Raw genomic sequence first — 19,373 nt, forward strand, 5'->3', positions numbered from 1 at the left:
AGTCTGGGTTTGTCTCCAGGGACAGTGTGTGGTCCAGCCCAGTCTGGGTTTGTCTCCAGGGACAGTGTGTGGTCCAGCCCAGTCTGGGTTTGTCTCCAGGGACAATGTGTGGTCCGGCCCAGTCTGGGTTTGTCTCCAGGGACAGTGTGTGGTCTAGCCCAGTCAGGATTTGTCTCCAGGGACAGTGTGTGGTCCAGCCCAGTCTGGGTTTGTCTCCAGGGACAGTGTGTGGTCCAGCCCAGTCTGGGTTTGTCTCCAGGGACAGTGTGTGGTCCGGCCCAGTCTGGGTTTGTCTCCAGGGACAGTGTGTGGTCCAGCCCAGTCTGGGTTTGTCTCCAGGGACAGTGTGTGGTCCAGCCCAGTCTGGGTTTGTCTCCAGGGACAGTGTGTGGTCCAGCCCAGTCTGGGTTTGTCTCCAGGGACAGTGTGTGGTCCAGCCCAGTCTGGGTTTGTCTCCAGGGACAGTGTGTGGTCCAGCCCAGTCTGGGTTTGTCTCCAGGGACAGTGTGTGGTCCGGCCCAGTCTGGGTTTGTCTCCAGGGACAGTGTGTGGTCCGACCCAGTCTGGGTTTGTCTCCAGGGACAGTGTGTGGTCCGACCCAGTCTGGGTTTGTCTACAGGGACAGTGTGTGGTCCGACCCAGTCTGGGTTTGTCTCCAGGGACAGTGTGTGGTCCGACCCAGTCTGGGTTTGTCTCCAGGGACAGTGTGTGGTCCGACCCAGTCTGGGTTTGTCTCCAGGGACAGTGTGTGGTCCGACCCAGTAGGGTTTGTCTACAGGGACAGTGTGTGGTCCGGCCCAGTCTGGGTTTGTCTCCAGGGACAGTGTGTGGTCCGGCCCAGTCTGGGTTTGTCTCCAGGGACAGTGTGTGGTCCGACCCAGTCTGGGTTTGTCTCCAGGGACAGTGTGTGGTCCAGCCCAGTCTGGGTTTGTCTCCAGGGACAGTGTGTGGTCCAGCCCAGTCTGGGTTTGTCTCCAGGGACAGTGTGTGGTCCGACCCAGTCTGGGTTTGTCTCCAGGGACAGTGTGTGGTCCGACCCAGTCTGGGTTTGTCTCCAGGGACAGTGTGTGGTCCAGCCCAGTCTGGGTTTGTCTCCAGGGACAGTGTGTGGTCCAGCCCAGTCTGGGTTTGTCTCCAGGGACAGTGTGTGGTCCGACCCAGTCTGGGTTTGTCTCCAGGGACAGTGTGTGGTCCGACCCAGTCTGGGTTTGTCTCCAGGGACAGTGTGTGGTCCGGCCCAGTCTGGGTTTGTCTACAGGGACAGTGTGTGGTCCTCTGGGTTTGTCTCCAGGGACAGTGTGTGGTCCGACCCAGTCTGGGTTTGTCTACAGGGACAGTGTGTGGTCCTCTGGGTTTGTCTCCAGGGACAGTGTGTGGTCCGACCCAGTCTGGGTTTGTCTACAGGGACAGTGTGTGGTCCTCTGGGTTTGTCTCCAGGGACAGTGTGTGGTCCGACCCAGTCTGGGTTTGTCTCCAGGGACAGTGTGTGGTCCGGCCCAGTCTGGGTTTGTCTCCAGGGACAGTGTGTGGTCCGGCCCAGTCTGGGTTTGTCTCCAGGGACAGTGTGTGGTCCTCTGGGTTTGTCTTCAGGGACAGTGTGTGGTCCGACCCAGTCTGGGTTTGTCTCCAGGGACAGTGTGTGGTCCGACCCAGTCTGGGTTTGTCTCCAGGGACAGTGTGTGGTCCGGCCCAGTCTGGGTTTGTCTACAGGGACAGTGTGTGGTCCGACCCAGTCTGGGTTTGTCTCCAGGGACAGTGTGTGGTCCAGCCCAGTCTGGGTTTGTCTCCAGGGACAGTGTGTGGTCCGACCCAGTCTGGGTTTGTCTCCAGGGACAGTGTGTGGTCCAGCCCAGTCTGGGTTTGTCTCCAGGGACAGTGTGTGGTCCGGCCCAGTCTGGGTTTGTCTCCAGGGACAGTGTGTGGTCCAGCCCAGTCTGGGTTTGTCTCCAGGGACAGTGTGTGGTCCGGCCCAGTCTGGGCTTGTCTCCAGGGACAGTGTGTGTTCCGGCCCAGTCTGGGTTTGTCTCCAGGGACAGTGTGTGGTCCGACCCAGTCTGGGTTTGTCTACAGTAGCAGTTTCACCATGACCATAAACTAGGTGATAGTGGAAACAAACCAACATCAGACTCATCATCTTCCCACCTTAGCTTGCATCCAGCCTACACTTTTTCAAAAACTCTTTTATCTTCACAGTTCAGTTATGGGTCACATCAATATAATACACTAAACTCACTGTTTTTAACATTTTACATGACAATTGAATCATTTAGCAGACACTCATATCCAGAGCATCTTATAGAGTTAGTATTCTCATTGTTTAGTAGATAAACAACCACATATCACAGTCAAGATCAAATCATGGTTCATTACTTCTGTTCTGTGTTGAATTGAAAAAAACAAAACTTTATTGATCCCCAGAGGGTAAACGCCTTGTCTAATGTCTTGTCAGGAGGTGCTATCCTGGTGTCTCCTCCTAAGATGGAGGCTAACGGCTGGGCGAAGAGAAGTGAACCTCCGTTGGGTAAAAGCCGTCCCCCATTTAAACGCCTCTCTCTGGCCTCGCCACGACGAGCAGCCAGACAGGTAACATTCTACACCACTGGATATCGGGATAGTTGGGTAGAGCTTCTCCTTGGTGAGAAGATTCATCTTGTAGTAATGTATAGGCTTCTCCTTGGTGAGAAGATACATCTTGTAGTAATGTATAGGCTTCTCCTTGGTGAGAAGATACATCTTGTAGTAATGTATAGGCTTCTCCTTGGTGAGAAGATACATATTGTAGTAATGTATAGGCTTCTCCTTGGTGAGAAGATACATATTGTAGTAATGTATAGGCTTCTCCTTGGTGAGAAGATACATCTTGTAGTAATGTATAGGCTTCTCCTTGGTGAGAAGATACATCTTGTAGTAATGTATAGGCTTCTCCTTGGTGAGAAGATTCATATTGTAGTAATGTATAGGCTTCTCCTTGGTGAGAAGATTCATCTTGTAGTAATGTATAGGCTTCTCCTTGGTGAGAAGATACATCTTGTAGTAATGTATAGGCTTCTCCTTGGTGAGAAGATTCATCTTGTAGTAATGTATAGGCTTCTCCTTGGTGAGAAGATACATCTTGTAGTAATGTATAGGCTTCTCCTTGGTGAGAAGATACATCTTGTAGTAATGTATAGGCTTCTCCTTGGTGAGAAGATACATCTTGTAGTAATGTATAGGCTTCTCCTTGGTGAGAAGATACATATTGTAGTAATGTATAGGCTTCTCCTTGGTGAGAAGATACATCTTGTAGTAATTTATAGGCTTCTCCTTGGTGAGAAGATACATATTGTAGTAATGTATAGGCTTCTCCTTGGTGAGAAGATTCATCTTGTAGTAATTTATAGGCTTCTCCTTGGTGAGAAGATACATCTTGTAGTAATGTATAGGCTTCTCCTTGGTGAGAAGATTCATATTGTAGTAATGTATAGGCTTCTCCTTGGTGAGAAGATACATCTTGTAGTAATTTATAGGCTTCTCCTTGGTGAGAAGATACATCTTGTAGTAATTTATAGGCTTCTCCTTGGTGAGAAGATACATCTTGTAGTAATTTATAGGCTTCTCCTTGGTGAGAAGATACATCTTGTAGTAATTTATAGGCTTCTCCTTGGTGAGAAGATACATCTTGTAGTAATTTATAGGCTTCTCCTTGGTGAGAAGATTCATATTGTAGTAATGTATAGGCTTCTCCTTGGTGAGAAGATACATCTTGTAGTAATTTATAGGCTTCTCCTTGGTGAGAAGATACATCTTGTAGTAATGTATAGGCTTCTCCTTGGTGAGAAGATACATCTTGTAGTAATGTATAGGCTTCTCCTTGGTGAGAAGATACATCTTGTAGTAATGTATAGGCTTCTCCTTGGTGAGAAGATACATCTTGTAGTAATGTATAGGCTTCTCCTTGGTGAGAAGATACATCTTGTAGTAATTTATAGGCTTCTCCTTGGTGAGAAGATACATCTTGTAGTAATGTATAGGCTTCTCCTTGGTGAGAAGATACATCTTGTAGTAATGTATAGGCTTCTCCTTGGTGAGAAGATACATCTTGTAGTAATGTATAGGCTTCTCCTTGGTGAGAAGATACATATTGTAGTAATGTATAGGCTTCTCCTTGGTGAGAAGATACATCTTGTAGTAATGTATAGGCTTCTCCTTGGTGAGAAGATACATCTTGTAGTAATGTATAGGCTTCTCCTTGGTGAGAAGATACATCTTGTAGTAATGTATAGGCTTCTCCTTGGTGAGAAGATACATCTTGTAGTAATGTATAGGCTTCTCCTTGGTGAGAAGATACATCTTGTAGTAATGTATAGGCTTCTCCTTGGTGAGAAGATACATCTTGTAGTAATGTATAGGCTTCTCCTTGGTGAGAAGATTCATCTTGTAGTAATTTATAGGCTTCTCCTTGGTGAGAAGATACATCTTGTACTAATGTATAGGCTTCTCCTTGGTGAGAAGATACATCTTGTAGTAATGTATAGGCTTCTCCTTGGTGAGAAGATTCATCTTGTAGTAATTTATAGGCTTCTCCTTGGTGAGAAGATGCATCTTGTAGTAATGTATAGGCTTCTCCTTGGTGAGAAGATACATCTTGTAGTAATGTATAGGCTTCTCCTTGGTGAGAAGATACATCTTGTAGTAATTTATAGGCTTCTCCTTGGTGAGAAGATACATCTTGTAGTAATGTATAGGCTTCTCCTTGGTGAGAAGATACATCTTGTAGTAATGTATAGGCTTCTCCTTGGTGAGAAGATACATCTTGTAGTAATTTATAGGCTTCTCCTTGGTGAGAAGATACATATTGTAGTAATGTATAGGCTTCTCCTTGGTGAGAAGATACATCTTGTAGTAATGTATAGGCTTCTCCTTGGTGAGAAGATACATCTTGTAGTAATTTATAGGCTTCTCCTTGGTGAGAAGATACATCTTGTAGTAATGTATAGGCTTCTCCTTGGTGAGAAGATACATATTGTAGTAATGTATAGGCTTCTCCTTGGTGAGAAGATACATCTTGTAGTAATTTATAGGCTTCTCCTTGGTGAGAAGATACATCTTGTAGTAATGTATAGGCTTCTCCTTGGTGAGAAGATACATCTTGTAGTAATTTATAGGCTTCTCCTTGGTGAGAAGATACATCTTGTAGTAATTTATAGGCTTCTCCTTGGTGAGAAGATACATCTTGTAGTAATGTATAGGCTTCTCCTTGGTGAGAAGATACATCTTGTAGTAATTTATAGGCTTCTCCTTGGTGAGAAGATACATCTTGTAGTAATGTATAGGCTTCTCCTTGGTGAGAAGATACATCTTGTAGTAATGTATAGGCTTCTCCTTGGTGAGAAGATACATCTTGTAGTAATTTATAGGCTTCTCCTTGGTGAGAAGATTCATCTTGTAGTAATTTATAGGCTTCTCCTTGGTGAGAAGATACATCTTGTAGTAATGTATAGGCTTCTCCTTGGTGAGAAGATACATATTGTAGTAATTTATAGGCTTCTCCTTGGTGAGAAGATACATCTTGTAGTATTTATAGGCTTCTCCTTGGTGAGAAGATTCATCTTGTAGTAATGTATAGGCTTCTCCTTGGTGAGAAGATACATCTTGTAGTAATGTATAGGCTTCTCCTTGGTGAGAAGATACATCTTGTAGTAATGTATAGGCTTCTCCTTGGTGAGAAGATACATCTTGTAGTAATGTATAGGCTTCTCCTTGGTGAGAAGATACATCTTGTAGTAATGTATAGGCTTCTCCTTGGTGAGAAGATACATCTTGTAGTAATTTATAGGCTTCTCCTTGGTGAGAAGATACATATTGTAGTAATGTATAGGCTTCTCCTTGGTGAGAAGATACATCTTGTAGTAATGTATAGGCTTCTCCTTGGTGAGAAGATACATCTTGTAGTAATGTATAGGCTTCTCCTTGGTGAGAAGATACGTCTTGTAGTAATGTATAGGCTTCTCCTTGGTGAGAAGATTCATCTTGTAGTAATGTATAGGCTTCTCCTTGGTGAGAAGATTCATCTTGTAGTAATGTATAGGCTTCTCCTTGGTGAGAAGATCTATCTTGTAGTAATGTATAGGCTTCTCCTTGGTGAGAAGATTCATCTTGTAGTAATGTATAGGCTTCTCCTTGGTGAGAAGATTCATCTTGTAGTAATTTATAGGCTTGTCCTTGGTGAGAAGATACATCTTGTAGTAATTTATAGGCTTCTCCTTGGTGAGAAGATACATCTTGTAGTAATGTATAGGCTTCTCCTTGGTGAGAAGATACATCTTGTAGTAATGTATAGGCTTCTCCTTGGTGAGAAGATACATCTTGTAGTAATGTATAGGCTTCTCCTTGGTGAGAAGATTCATCTTGTAGTAATTTATAGGCTTCTCCTTGGTGAGAAGATACATCTTGTAGTAATGTATAGGCTTCTCCTTGGTGAGAAGATACGTCTTGTAGTAATGTATAGGCTTCTCCTTGGTGAGAAGATTCATCTTGTAGTAATTTATAGGCTTCTCCTTGGTGAGAAGATACATATTGTAGTAATGTATAGGCTTCTCCTTGGTGAGAAGATACATCTTGTAGTAATGTATAGGCTTCTCCTTGGTGAGAAGATTCATCTTGTAGTAATGTATAGGCTTCTCCTTGGTGAGAAGATTCATCTTGTAGTAATGTATAGGCTTCTCCTTGGTGAGAAGATCTATCTTGTAGTAATGTATAGGCTTCTCCTTGGTGAGAAGATACATCTTGTAGTAATGTATAGGCTTCTCCTTGGTGAGAAGATACATATTGTAGTAATTTATAGGCTTCTCCTTGGTGAGAAGATTCATCTTGTAGTAATGTATAGGCTTCTCCTTGGTGAGAAGATTCATCTTGTAGTAATGTATAGGCTTCTCCTTGGTGAGAAGATTCATCTTGTAGTATTTATAGGCTTCTCCTTGGTGAGAAGATACATCTTGTAGTAATGTATAGGCTTCTCCTTGGTGAGAAGATACATCTTGTAGTAATGTATAGGCTTCTCCTTGGTGAGAAGATACATCTTGTAGTAATGTATAGGCTTCTCCTTGGTGAGAAGATACATCTTGTAGTAATGTATAGGCTTCTCCTTGGTGAGAAGATACATCTTGTAGTAATTTATAGGCTTCTCCTTGGTGAGAAGATACATATTGTAGTAATGTATAGGCTTCTCCTTGGTGAGAAGATACATCTTGTAGTAATGTATAGGCTTCTCCTTGGTGAGAAGATACATCTTGTAGTAATGTATAGGCTTCTCCTTGGTGAGAAGATACGTCTTGTAGTAATGTATAGGCTTCTCCTTGGTGAGAAGATTCATCTTGTAGTAATGTATAGGCTTCTCCTTGGTGAGAAGATTCATCTTGTAGTAATGTATAGGCTTCTCCTTGGTGAGAAGATCTATCTTGTAGTAATGTATAGGCTTCTCCTTGGTGAGAAGATTCATCTTGTAGTAATGTATAGGCTTCTCCTTGGTGAGAAGATTCATCTTGTAGTAATTTATAGGCTTGTCCTTGGTGAGAAGATACATCTTGTAGTAATTTATAGGCTTCTCCTTGGTGAGAAGATACATCTTGTAGTAATTTATAGGCTTCTCCTTGGTGAGAAGATACGTCTTGTAGTAATGTATAGGCTTCTCCTTGGTGAGAAGATTCATCTTGTAGTAATTTATAGGCTTCTCCTTGGTGAGAAGATACATATTGTAGTAATGTATAGGCTTCTCCTTGGTGAGAAGATACATCTTGTAGTAATGTATAGGCTTCTCCTTGGTGAGAAGATACATCTTGTAGTAATGTATAGGCTTCTCCTTGGTGAGAAGATTCATCTTGTAGTAATGTATAGGCTTCTCCTTGGTGAGAAGATTCATCTTGTAGTAATGTATAGGCTTCTCCTTGGTGAGAAGATCTATCTTGTAGTAATGTATAGGCTTCTCCTTGGTGAGAAGATACATCTTGTAGTAATGTATAGGCTTCTCCTTGGTGAGAAGATACATATTGTAGTAATTTATAGGCTTCTCCTTGGTGAGAAGATTCATCTTGTAGTAATGTATAGGCTTCTCCTTGGTGAGAAGATTCATCTTGTAGTAATGTATAGGCTTCTCCTTGGTGAGAAGATTCATCTTGTAGTATTTATAGGCTTCTCCTTGGTGAGAAGATTCATCTTGTAGTAATGTATAGGCTTCTCCTTGGTGAGAAGATTCATCTTGTAGTAATGTATAGGCTTCTCCTTGGTGAGAAGATTCATCTTGTAGTATTTATAGGCTTCTCCTTGGTGAGAAGATACATCTTGTAGTAATGTATAGGCTTCTCCTTGGTGAGAAGATTCATCTTGTAGTAATGTATAGGCTTCTCCTTGGTGAGAAGATACATCTTGTAGTAATTTATAGGCTTCTCCTTGGTGAGAAGATTCATCTTGTAGTAATGTATAGGCTTCTCCTTGGTGAGAAGATACATCTTGTAGTAATTTATAGGCTTCTCCTTGGTGAGAAGATTCATCTTGTAGTATTCATAGGCAGGGTTACTGTAAAAACACGTTGTGATAACTTCTGTGCTGATTTAAAAAAGCTTTATAAATTGATTGATTGATTGTATTTGCTCGTGTTTCGACTAAGATAAGAACATTGTCCCGGGCTGGTTGTAATGCCTATGTCTTGTTAATGCTCTCTGTTATAGGTTCCTCTAGTCTGGTTAGTTAGTGAATCTGATGTTGTGTCTCGATCAGAATGAGGAGCGGAATCAGCCCCAGTCCTCTCCTGCAGCAGGGGTGACTACTGTGGACCCCCTCCCCCTGAGAGAGGACTCCTGGTCGGGGGAGACCTCTCCGGAGAACCACCCTGATCCTCCACCGGAGGCCAAAGCCTCCCGTAAACGCACTACCAGCGGACAACCCGACGCCGCCGTCCCGGCACCTGTTAACCGCATCCAGGGGACGCTCAGAGACCCAGAGTTCCAACATAACGGTAACTGTCCTGAGGACCTCACTGGTACCTACTGTAGTAGTGTGGTACTGTCTGTCATAATGGTAACTGTCCTGAGGACCTCACTGGTACCTACTGTAGTAGTGTGGTACTGTCTGTCATAATGGTAACTGTCCTGAGGACCTCACTGGTACCTACTGTAGTAGTGTGGTACTGTCTGTCATAATGGTAACTGTCCTGAGGACCTCACTGGTACCTACTGTAGTAGTGTGGTACTGTCTGTCATAATGGTAACTGTCCTGAGGACCTCTCTGGTACCTACTGTAGTAGTGTGGTACTGTAGTAGTGTGGTACTGTCTGTCATAATGGTAACTGTCCTGAGGACCTCACTGGTACCTACTGTAGTAGTGTGGTACTGTCTGTCATAATGGTAACTGTCCTGAGGACCTCACTGGTACCTACTGTAGTAGTGTGGTACTGTCTGTCATAATGGTAACTGTCCTGAGGACCTCACTGGTACCTACTGTAGTAGTGTGGTACTGTAGTAGTGTGGTACTGTAGTAGTAGTAGTGTGGTACTGTAGTAGTGTGGTAGTTTAGTAGTGTGGTACTGTAGTAGTGTGGTACTGTCTGTCATAATGGTAACTGTCCTGAGGACCTCACTGGTACCTACTGTAGTAGTGTGGTACTGTAGTAGTGTGGTACTGTAGTAGTAGTAGTGTGGTACTGTAGTAGTGTGGTAGTTTAGTAGTGTGGTACTGTAGTAGTGTGGTACTGTCTGTCATAATGGTAACTGTCCTGAGGACCTCACTGGTACCTACTGTAGTAGTGTGGTACTGTCTGTCATAATGGTAACTGTCCTGAGGACCTCTCTGGTACCTACTGTAGTAGTGTGGTACTGTAGTAGTGTGGTACTGTCTGTCATAATGGTAACTGTCCTGAGGACCTCACTGGTACCTACTGTAGTAGTGTGGTACTGTCTGTCATAATGGTAACTGTCCTGAGGACCTCTCTGGTACCTACTGTAGTAGTGCGGTACTGTAGTAGTGTGGTACTGTCTGTCATAATGGTAACTGTCCTGAGGACCTCACTGGTACCTACTGTAGTAGTGTGGTACTGTCTGTCATAATGGTAACTGTCCTGAGGACCTCACTGGTACCTACTGTAGTAGTGTGGTACTGTAGTAGTGTGGTACTGTAGTAGTAGTAGTGTGGTACTGTAGTAGTGTGGTACTGTAGTAGTGTGGTACTGTAGTAGTGTGGTACTGTAGTAGTAGTAGTGTGGTACTGTAGTAGTAGTAGTGTGGTACTGTAGTAGTAGTAGTGTGGTACTGTAGTAGTAGTAGTGTGGTACTGTAGTAGTAGTAGTGTGGTACTGTAGTAGTAGTAGTGTGGTACTGTAGTAGTAGTAGTGTGGTACTGTAGTAGTAGTAGTGTGGTACTGTAGTAGTAGTAGTGTAGTAGTGTGGTACTGTAGTAGTGTGGTACTGTAGTAGTAGTGTGGTACTGTAGTAGTAGTAGTGTGGTACTGTAGTAGTAGTAGTGTGGTACTGTAGTAGTAGTAGTGTGGTACTGTAGTAGTAGTAGTGTGGTACTGTAGTAGTAGTGTGGTACTGTAGTAGTAGTGTGGTACTGTAGTAGTAGTAGTGTGGTACTGTAGTAGTAGTGTGGTACTGTAGTAGTAGTAGTAGTGTGGTACTGTAGTAGTAGTAGTAGTGTGGTACTGTAGTAGTAGTAGTGTGGTACTGTAGTAGTAGTAGTGTGGTACTGTAGTAGTAGTAGTGTGGTACTGTAGTAGTAGTGTGGTACTGTAGTATGGTACTGTAGTAGTAGTGTGGTACTGTAGTAGTGTGGTACTGTAGTAGTAGTAGTGTGGTACTGTAGTAGTAGTGTGGTGCTGTAGTAGTATGGTACTGTAGTAGTGTGGTACTGTAGTAGTAGTGTGGTACTGTAGTAGTGTGGTACTGTAGTAGTATGGTACTGTAGTAGTAGTAGTGTGGTACTGTAGTAGTAGTAGTAGTGTGGTACTGTAGTAGTAGTAGTGTGGTACTGTAGTAGTAGTAGTGTGGTACTGTAGTAGTAGTAGTAGTGTGGTACTGTAGTAGTAGTAGTGTGGTACTGTAGTAGTAGTAGTGTGGTACTGTAGTAGTAGTAGTAGTGTGGTACTGTAGTAGTAGTAGTAGTGTGGTACTGTAGTAGTAGTAGTAGTGTGGTACTGTAGTAGTAGTAGTAGTGTGGTACTGTAGTAGTAGTAGTAGTGTGGTACTGTAGTAGTAGTAGTGTGGTACTGTAGTAGTAGTAGTAGTGTGGTACTGTAGTAGTAGTAGTAGTGTGGTACTGTAGTAGTAGTAGTGTGGTACTGTAGTAGTAGTGTGGTACTGTAGTAGTAGTAGTGTGGTACTGTAGTAGTAGTAGTGTGGTACTGTAGTAGTAGTAGTGTGGTACTGTAGTAGTAGTAGTGTGGTACTGTAGTAGTAGTAGTGTGGTACTGTAGTAGTAGTAGTGTGGTACTGTAGTAGTAGTGTGGTATTGTATTATGGTAGTGTGATATTGTATTATGGTACTGTAGTAGTAGTAGTAGTGTGGTACTGTAGTAGTAGTAGTGTGGTACTGTAGTAGTAGTAGTGTGGTACTGTAGTAGTAGTAGTGTGGTACTGTAGTAGTAGTAGTGTGGTACTGTAGTAGTAGTAGTGTGGTACTGTAGTAGTAGTAGTGTGGTACTGTAGTAGTAGTAGTGTGGTACTGAAGTAGTAGTAGTGTGGTACTGTAGTAGTAGTAGTGTGGTACTGTAGTAGTAGTGTGGTACTGTAGTAGTAGTAGTAGTGTGGTACTGTAGTAGTAGTGTGGTATTGTATTATGGTAGTGTGATATTGTATTATGGTACTGTAGTAGTAGTGTGGTACTGTAGTAGTAGTAGTGTGGTACTGTAGTAGTAGTAGTGTGGTACTGTAGTAGTAGTAGTGTGGTACTGTAGTAGTAGTAGTGTGGTACTGTAGTAGTAGTAGTGTGGTACTGTAGTAGTAGTAGTGTGGTACTGTAGTAGTAGTGTGGTATTGTATTATGGTAGTGTGATATTGTATTATGGTACTGTAGTAGTAGTGTGGTACTGTAGTAGTAGTAGTGTGGTACTGTAGTAGTAGTAGTGTGGTACTGTAGTAGTAGTAGTGTGGTACTGTAGTAGTAGTAGTGTGGTACTGTAGTAGTAGTAGTGTGGTACTGTAGTAGTAGTGTGGTATTGTATTATGGTAGTGTGATATTGTATTATGGTACTGTAGTAGTAGTGTGGTACTGTAGTAGTAGTAGTGTGGTACTGTAGTAGTAGTAGTGTGGTACTGTAGTAGTAGTAGTGTGGTACTGTAGTAGTAGTAGTGTGGTACTGTAGTAGTAGTAGTGTGGTACTGTAGTAGTAGTGTGATATTGTATTATGGTACTGTAGTAGTAGTGTGGTACTGTAGTAGTAGTAGTGTGGTACTGTAGTAGTAGTAGTGTGGTACTGTAGTAGTAGTAGTGTGGTACTGTAGTAGTAGTAGTGTGGTACTGTAGTAGTAGTAGTGTGGTACTGTAGTAGTAGTAGTGTGGTACTGTAGTAGTAGTGTGGTACTGTAGTAGTAGTAGTGTGGTACTGTAGTAGTAGTGTGGTACTGTAGTAGTAGTAGTGTGGTACTGTAGTAGTAGTAGTAGTGTGGTACTGTAGTAGTAGTAGTGTGGTACTGTAGTAGTAGTAGTGTGGTACTGTAGTAGTAGTAGTGTGGTACTGTAGTAGTAGTAGTGTGGTACTGTAGTAGTAGTAGTGTGGTACTGTAGTAGTAGTAGTGTGGTACTGTAGTAGTAGTGTGGTACTGTAGTAGTAGTAGTGTGGTACTGTAGTAGTAGTGTGGTACTGTAGTAGTAGTAGTGTGGTACTGTAGTAGTAGTAGTGTGGTACTGTAGTAGTAGTGTGGTACTGTAGTAGTAGTAGTGTGGTACTGTAGTAGTAGTAGTGTGGTACTGTAGTAGTAGTAGTGTGGTACTGTAGTAGTAGTAGTGTGGTACTGTAGTAGTAGTAGTGTGGTACTGTAGTAGTAGTAGTGTGGTACTGTAGTAGTAGTAGTGTGGTACTGTAGTAGTGTGGTACTGTAGTAGTAGTAGTGTGGTACTGTAGTAGTAGTAGTGTGGTACTGTAGTAGTAGTAGTGTGGTACTGTAGTAGTAGTGTGGTACTGTAGTAGTAGTAGTGTGGTACTGTAGTAGTAGTGTGGTATTGTATTATGGTAGTGTGATATTGTATTATGGTACTGTAGTAGTAGTGTGGTACTGTAGTAGTAGTAGTAGTGTGGTACTGTAGTAGTAGTAGTGTGGTACTGTCTGTCTACGAACAGCGTCAGCAGTTGAACCCGAACATCTACATTTCCTTGGTTTTTGACTGATCAAACCACTTTTACATTACTGGCATATGGGATGCTGTATCTGCGTCCTTAATTCAACCTGTGTGACGTTGTCCCATCACATCATCACCCAAATAGTTCTGGGCCAATAAAAACTCTGCATTGCCTCATCAAAGACAGTTTACGAGACTTAAATGCTCATATAAATGTGACAGTGAGCGTCATTTACCGTTGATGGGAGGTGTGTGTGTGTCAGGTTTCCGCCACCTCTACAGTATATAGGTCAGTCTGTTTGACTGAGTCCCTGTGGGGTGGGGTCTCTCTCTCTCTCTCTCTACTGCTGAGACATCTTTACAGTTTGTGGCTTTTCTCAGCATATTCTACTGTTGCGTAACAAAACCTGGTCCCAGATCTGTTGTAGTCCACTCCTCGTTCCTTCCCGCCAGCCCAGATATTGTCTAGTGTTGTAGTTCCTAGCTGCTTCTTTCTCCTCAGGACAAAAGATACAGAAGTCGATGCCAGGGTATCACAATTGGGGGAATTCCCTTTCTCTCTCCCAGAGTCCTCACCTCTTTCTCTTCTTCACGTCTCCCTCCATTCCTGACTCCACTCCAGAACCCCCCCTCCCCACCCCCCCATTCAGTTTATTTTCAGAACAATAGGCCTACACCTGGGGTAGAAACACCTGGGGTAGAAACACCTGAGGTAGACACACCTGGGGTAGAAACACCTGGGGTAGAAACACCTGGGGTAAGACACACCTGGGGTAAGACACACCTGGAGTAGAAACACCTGGGGTAGAAACACCTGGGGTAGAAACACCTGGGGTAGAAACACCTGAGGTAGAAACACCTGGGGTAGAAAGACCTGAGGTAGAAAGACCTGAGGTAGAAAGACCTGAGGTAGAAAGACCTGAGGTAGAAAGACCTGAGGTAGAAAGACCTGAGGTAGAAAGACCTGGGGTAGAAAGACCTGAGGTAGAAAGACCTGAGGTAGAAAGACCTGAGGTAGAAAGACCTGGGGTAGAAAGACCTGAGGTAGAAAGACCTGAGGTAGAAAGACCTGAGGTAGAAAGACCTGAGGTAGAAAGACCTGAGGTAGAAAGACCTGAGGTAGAAACACCTGAGGTAGAAACACCTGAGGTAGAAACACCTGAGGTAGAAACACCTGAGGTAAGAAGCACCGGAGGTAGAAAGACCTGGGGTAGAAAGACCTGGGGTAAGAAGCACCGGAGGTAGAAAGACCTGAGGTAGAAAGACCTGGGGTAGAAAGACCTGGGATAAGAAGCACCGGAGGTAGAAACTACTATGGAGTTGATTGGAAGACAACAGGCTATAACTGCAGCAGTATTGTGCATCATGTGTAATAACATGGAACTCTAAAATGTACTGTTATCTAGACATTTACATGTAACCCCTAAACAACAACTAACAGAACAGGTGTCCATTGTCTTCTCTACTCTAGGTAATTTAGGCCTGAGGACGTCTGAGCTGCTGCTGTGTCCTGGTGGTGGCTGTGGAACTGATGATGAAGGTAATGTAGCAGTAACAAGCTTCCTCACATTAGTCTGATAATGAAGGTAATGTAGCAGTAACAAGCTTCTTCACATTAGTCTGATAATGAAGGTAATGTAGCAGTAACAAGCTTCTTCACATTGGTCTGATAATGAAGGTAATGTAGCAGTAACATGCTTCTTCACATTAGTCTGATAATGAAGGCAATGTAGCAGTAACATGCTTCTTCACATTAGTCTGATAATGAAGGCAATGTAGCGGTAACAAGCCTCTTCACATTAGTCTGATAATGAAGGTAATGTAGCAGTAACAAGCTTCTTCACATTGGTCTGATAATGAAGGTAATGTAGCAGTAACACGCTTCTTCACATTAGTCTGATAATGAAGGTAATGTAGCGGTAACACGCTTCTTCACATTAGTCTGATAATGAAGGTAATGTAGCAGTAACAAGCTTCTTCACACTAGTCTGATAATGAAGGTAATGTAGCAGTAACAAGCTTCTTCACATTAGTCTGATAATGAAGGTAATGTAGCAGTAACAAGCTTCTTCACATTGGTCTGATAATGAAGGTAATGTAGCAGTAACACGCTTCTTCACATTAGTCTGATAATGAAGGTAATGTAGCGGTAACAAGCTTCTTCACATTAGTCTGATAATAAAGGTAATGTAGCAGTAACACGCTTCTTCACATTGGTCTGATAATGAAGGTAATGTAGCAGTAACAAGCTTCTTCACATTGGTCTGATAATGAAGGTAATGTAGCAGTAACACGCTTCTTCACATTGGTCTGATAATGACGGTAATGTAGCAGTAACAAGCTTCTTCACATTAGTCTGATCATGAAGGTAATGTAGCAGTAACAAGCTTCTTCACATTAGTATGATAATGAAGGTAATGTAGCAGTAACAAGCTTCCTCACATTAGTCTGATAATGAAGGTAATGTAGCAGTAACAAGCTTCTTCACACTAGTCTGATAATGAAGGTAATGTAGCAGTAACAAGCTTCTTCACATTAGTCTGATAATGAAGGTAATGTAGCAGTAACAAGCCTCTTCACATTAGTCTGATAATGAAGGTAATGTAGCAGTAACAAGCCTCTTCACATTAGTCTGATAATGAAGGTAATGTAGCAGTAACAAGCTTCTTCACATTAGTCTGATAATATGTACATTTTCTGGTTCATTTAGAAACCTAAACTTAAATATATGTTTTTGGTTGTTGACTCAATTAGACGATGCCCATTTCAGGCTTATAAATATATATATATTTTTCTTATCTGGCTAACTCCTTTATCCTGTTCTGTAGTATACCCCTCTGGTGTCCTGGACTTCTGGATAAGTTAAAGCTCAGTTTATCACAAGTAGACTAACTAGGCTGATGTTGGTCTTCAGTGTTAAAGTCAGGCTTAGGGGTCATTTCAGTGTTAAAGTCAGGCTTAGGGGTCATTTCAGTGTTAAAAGCAGGCTTAGGGGTCATTTCAGTGTTAAAGTCAGGCTTAGGGGTCATTTCAGTGTTAAAGGCAGGTTTAGGGGTCATTTCAGTGTTAAAGTCAGGCTTAGGGGTCATTTCAGTGTTAAAGGCAGGTTTAGGGGTCATTTCAGTGTTAAAGGCAGGCTTAGGGGTCATTTCAGTGTTAAAGTCAGGCTTAGGGGTCATTTCAGTGTTAAAGGCAGGTTTAGGGGTCATTTCAGTGTTAAAGGCAGGCTTAGGGGTGATTTCAGTGTTAAAGGCAGGTTTAGGGGTCATTTCAGTGTTAAAGGCAGGCTTAGGGGTGATTTCAGTGTTAAAGGCAGGCTTAGGGGTCATTTCAGTGTTAAAGGCAGGTTTAGGGGTCATTTCAGTGTTAAAGGCAGGCTTAGGGGTCATTTCAGTGTTAAAGGCAGGCTTAGGGGTCATTTCAGTGTTAAAGGCAGGCTTAGGGGTCATTTCAGTGTTAAAGTCAGGCTTAGGGGTCATTTCAGTGTTAAAGGCAGGTTTAGGGGTCATTTCAGTGTTAAAGTCAGGCTTAGGGGTCATTTCAGTGTTAAAGGCAGGTTTAGGGGTCATTTCAGTGTTAAAGGCAGGCTTAGGGGTCATTTCAGTGTTAAAGTCAGGCTTAGGGGTCATTTCAGTGTTAAAGGCAGGTTTAGGGGTCATTTCAGTGTTAAAGGCAGGCTTAGGGGTGATTTCAGTGTTAAAGGCAGGTTTAGGGGTCATTTCAGTGTTAAAGGCAGGCGTAGGGGTGATTTCAGTGTTAAAGGCAGGCTTAGGGGTCATTTCAGTGTTAAAGGCAGGTTTAGGGGTCATTTCAGTGTTAAAGGCAGGCTTAGGGGTCATTTCAGTGTTAAAGGCAGGCTTAGGGGTCATTTCAGTGTTAAAGGCAGGTTTAGGGGTCATTTCAGTGTTAAAGGCAGGCTTAGGGGTGATTTCAGTGTTAAAGGCAGGCTTAGGGGTCATTTCAGTGTTAAAGGCAGGTTTAGGGGTCATTTCAGTGTTAAAGGCAGGCTTAGGGGTCATTTCAGTGTTAAAGGCAGGTTTAGGGGTCATTTCAGTGTTAAAGTTAGGCTTAGGGGTCATTTCAGTGTTAAAGTCAGGCTTAGGGGTCATTTCAGTGTTAAAGTCAGGCTTATAGGTCATTTCAGTGTTAAAGTCAGGCTTAGGGGTCATTTCAGTGTTAAAGTCAGGCTTAGGGGTCATTTCAGTGTTAAAGTCAGGCTTAGGGGTCATTTCAGTGTTAAAGTCAGGCTTAGGGGTCATTTCAGTGTTAAAGTCTTGATACAAGGGAAGGGACACCCCCTCTTACACTAAATAAAAATGAGACATTTGCTTCAATATCTCCATGACATAAAACATAAAGGATAGCTGAGGTTCTAAATCTTTGGGAGTCAGCCGATCACTCTCTCCCCGACCTGGCTAACCTCTGACCCCTGACCCTTGGTGAACCCTCCAGATGACAGGATGTCCCAGATCTCATCCAGGTCAGCAGCGTCCTGCTCTATGGCCTCCCAGGTCCTGGACCGAGCCCAGAGGAGGAAGGACCACTTCTGGGGGAAGAGATAACAGGAAGCACTGCCCTCCCCCTCACAGTGCATTCCAAATGGAACACTATTCCCTATGTAGTGCACTACTGTTAAGAGGAGGAAGGATGACTTCTGGGGGAAGAGATAACAGGAAGCACTGACCCCCCCCCCCTCCACAATGCACACCAGACTACTAGACTGAATCTGGGTTTATATAACCAGAGTGTCTAGACTACTAGACTGAATCTGGGTTTATATAACCAGAGTGTCCAGACTACTAGACTGAATCTGGGTTTATATAACCAGAGTGTCCAGACTACTAGACTGAATCTGGGTTTATATAACCAGAGTGTCCAGACTACTAGACTGAATCTGGGTGTATATAACCAGACTACTAGGTTGAATCTGGGTTTATATAACCAGACTACTAGACTGAATCTGGGTGTATATAACCAGAGTGTCCAGACTACTAGACTGAATCTGGGTTTATATAACCAGAGTGTCCAGACTACTAGACTGAATCTGGGTTTATATAACCAGAGTGTCCAGACTACTAGACTCAATCTGGGTTTATATAACCAGAGTGTCCAGACTACTAGGTTGAATCTGGGTTTATATAACCAGAGTGTCCAGACTACTAGACTGAATCTGGGTTTATATAACCAGAGTGTCCAGACTACTAGGTTGAATCTGGGTTTATATAACCAGAGTGTCCAGACTACTAGGTTGAATCTGGGTTTATATAACCAGAGTGTCCAGACTACTAGGTTGAATCTGGGTTTATATAACCAGACTACTAGGTTGAATCTGGGTGTATATAACCAGAGTGTCCAGACTACTAGACTGAATCTGGGTTTATATAACCAGACTACTAGACTGAATCTGGGTGTATATAACCAGAGTGTCCAGACTACTAGACTGAATCTGGGTGTATATAACCAGAGTGTCCAGACTACTAGACTGAATCTGGGTTTATATAACCAGAGTGTCCAGACTACTAGACTGAATCTGGGTTTATATGACCAGACTACTAGGTTGAATCTGGGTTTATATAACCAGAGTGTCCAGACTACTAGGTTGAATCTGGGTTTATATAACCAGAGTGTCCAGACTACTAGGTTGAATCTGGGTTTATATAACCAGACTACTAGACTGAATCTGGGTTTATATAACCAGACTACTAGACTGAATCTGGGTTTATATAACCAGACTACTAGACTGAATCTGGGTTTATATAACCAGACTACTAGGTTGAATCTGGGTTTATATAACCAGAGTGTCCAGACTACTAGACTGAATCTGGGTTTATATAACCAGAGTGTCCAGACTACTAGGTTGAATCTGGGTTTATATAACCAGAGTGTCCAGACTACTAGACTGAATCTGGGTTTATATAACCAGAGTGTCCAGACTACTAGACTGAATCTGGGTTTATATAACCAGACTACTAGACTGAATCTGGGTGTATATAACCAGAGTGTCCAGACTACTAGACTGAATCTGGGTTTATATAACCAGAGTGTCCAGACTACTAGACTGAATCTGGGTTT

At 42.9% G+C, this 19,373-nt stretch overlaps 1 protein-coding gene across 2 annotated transcripts in view; it reads left to right on the forward strand.

Moving 5' to 3' along the window:
• LOC139392857 (nuclear protein MDM1-like) overlaps window positions 1–17,876 on the forward strand; it is a 38,595-nt gene extending 20,719 nt beyond the window's left edge. For both annotated transcript variants that reach the window (XM_071141168.1, XM_071141169.1), the window contains 4 exons: window positions 2,450–2,583; window positions 8,752–8,989; window positions 14,773–14,841; window positions 17,754–17,876. In XM_071141168.1, coding sequence (XP_070997269.1) covers window positions 2,450–2,583; window positions 8,752–8,989; window positions 14,773–14,841; window positions 17,754–17,863 — 551 coding nt within the window. In that variant the 3' untranslated portion in view covers window positions 17,864–17,876. The remainder of the gene's footprint in view (window positions 1–2,449; window positions 2,584–8,751; window positions 8,990–14,772; window positions 14,842–17,753) is intronic.
• The last annotated feature ends 1,497 nt before the right edge of the window (window positions 17,877–19,373 follow it).

The sequence above is a fragment of the Oncorhynchus clarkii genome, chromosome 33 (genome assembly GCF_045791955.1).
Source record: "Oncorhynchus clarkii lewisi isolate Uvic-CL-2024 chromosome 33, UVic_Ocla_1.0, whole genome shotgun sequence".
In the NCBI taxonomy this organism is placed as follows: domain Eukaryota; kingdom Metazoa; phylum Chordata; class Actinopteri; order Salmoniformes; family Salmonidae; genus Oncorhynchus; species Oncorhynchus clarkii.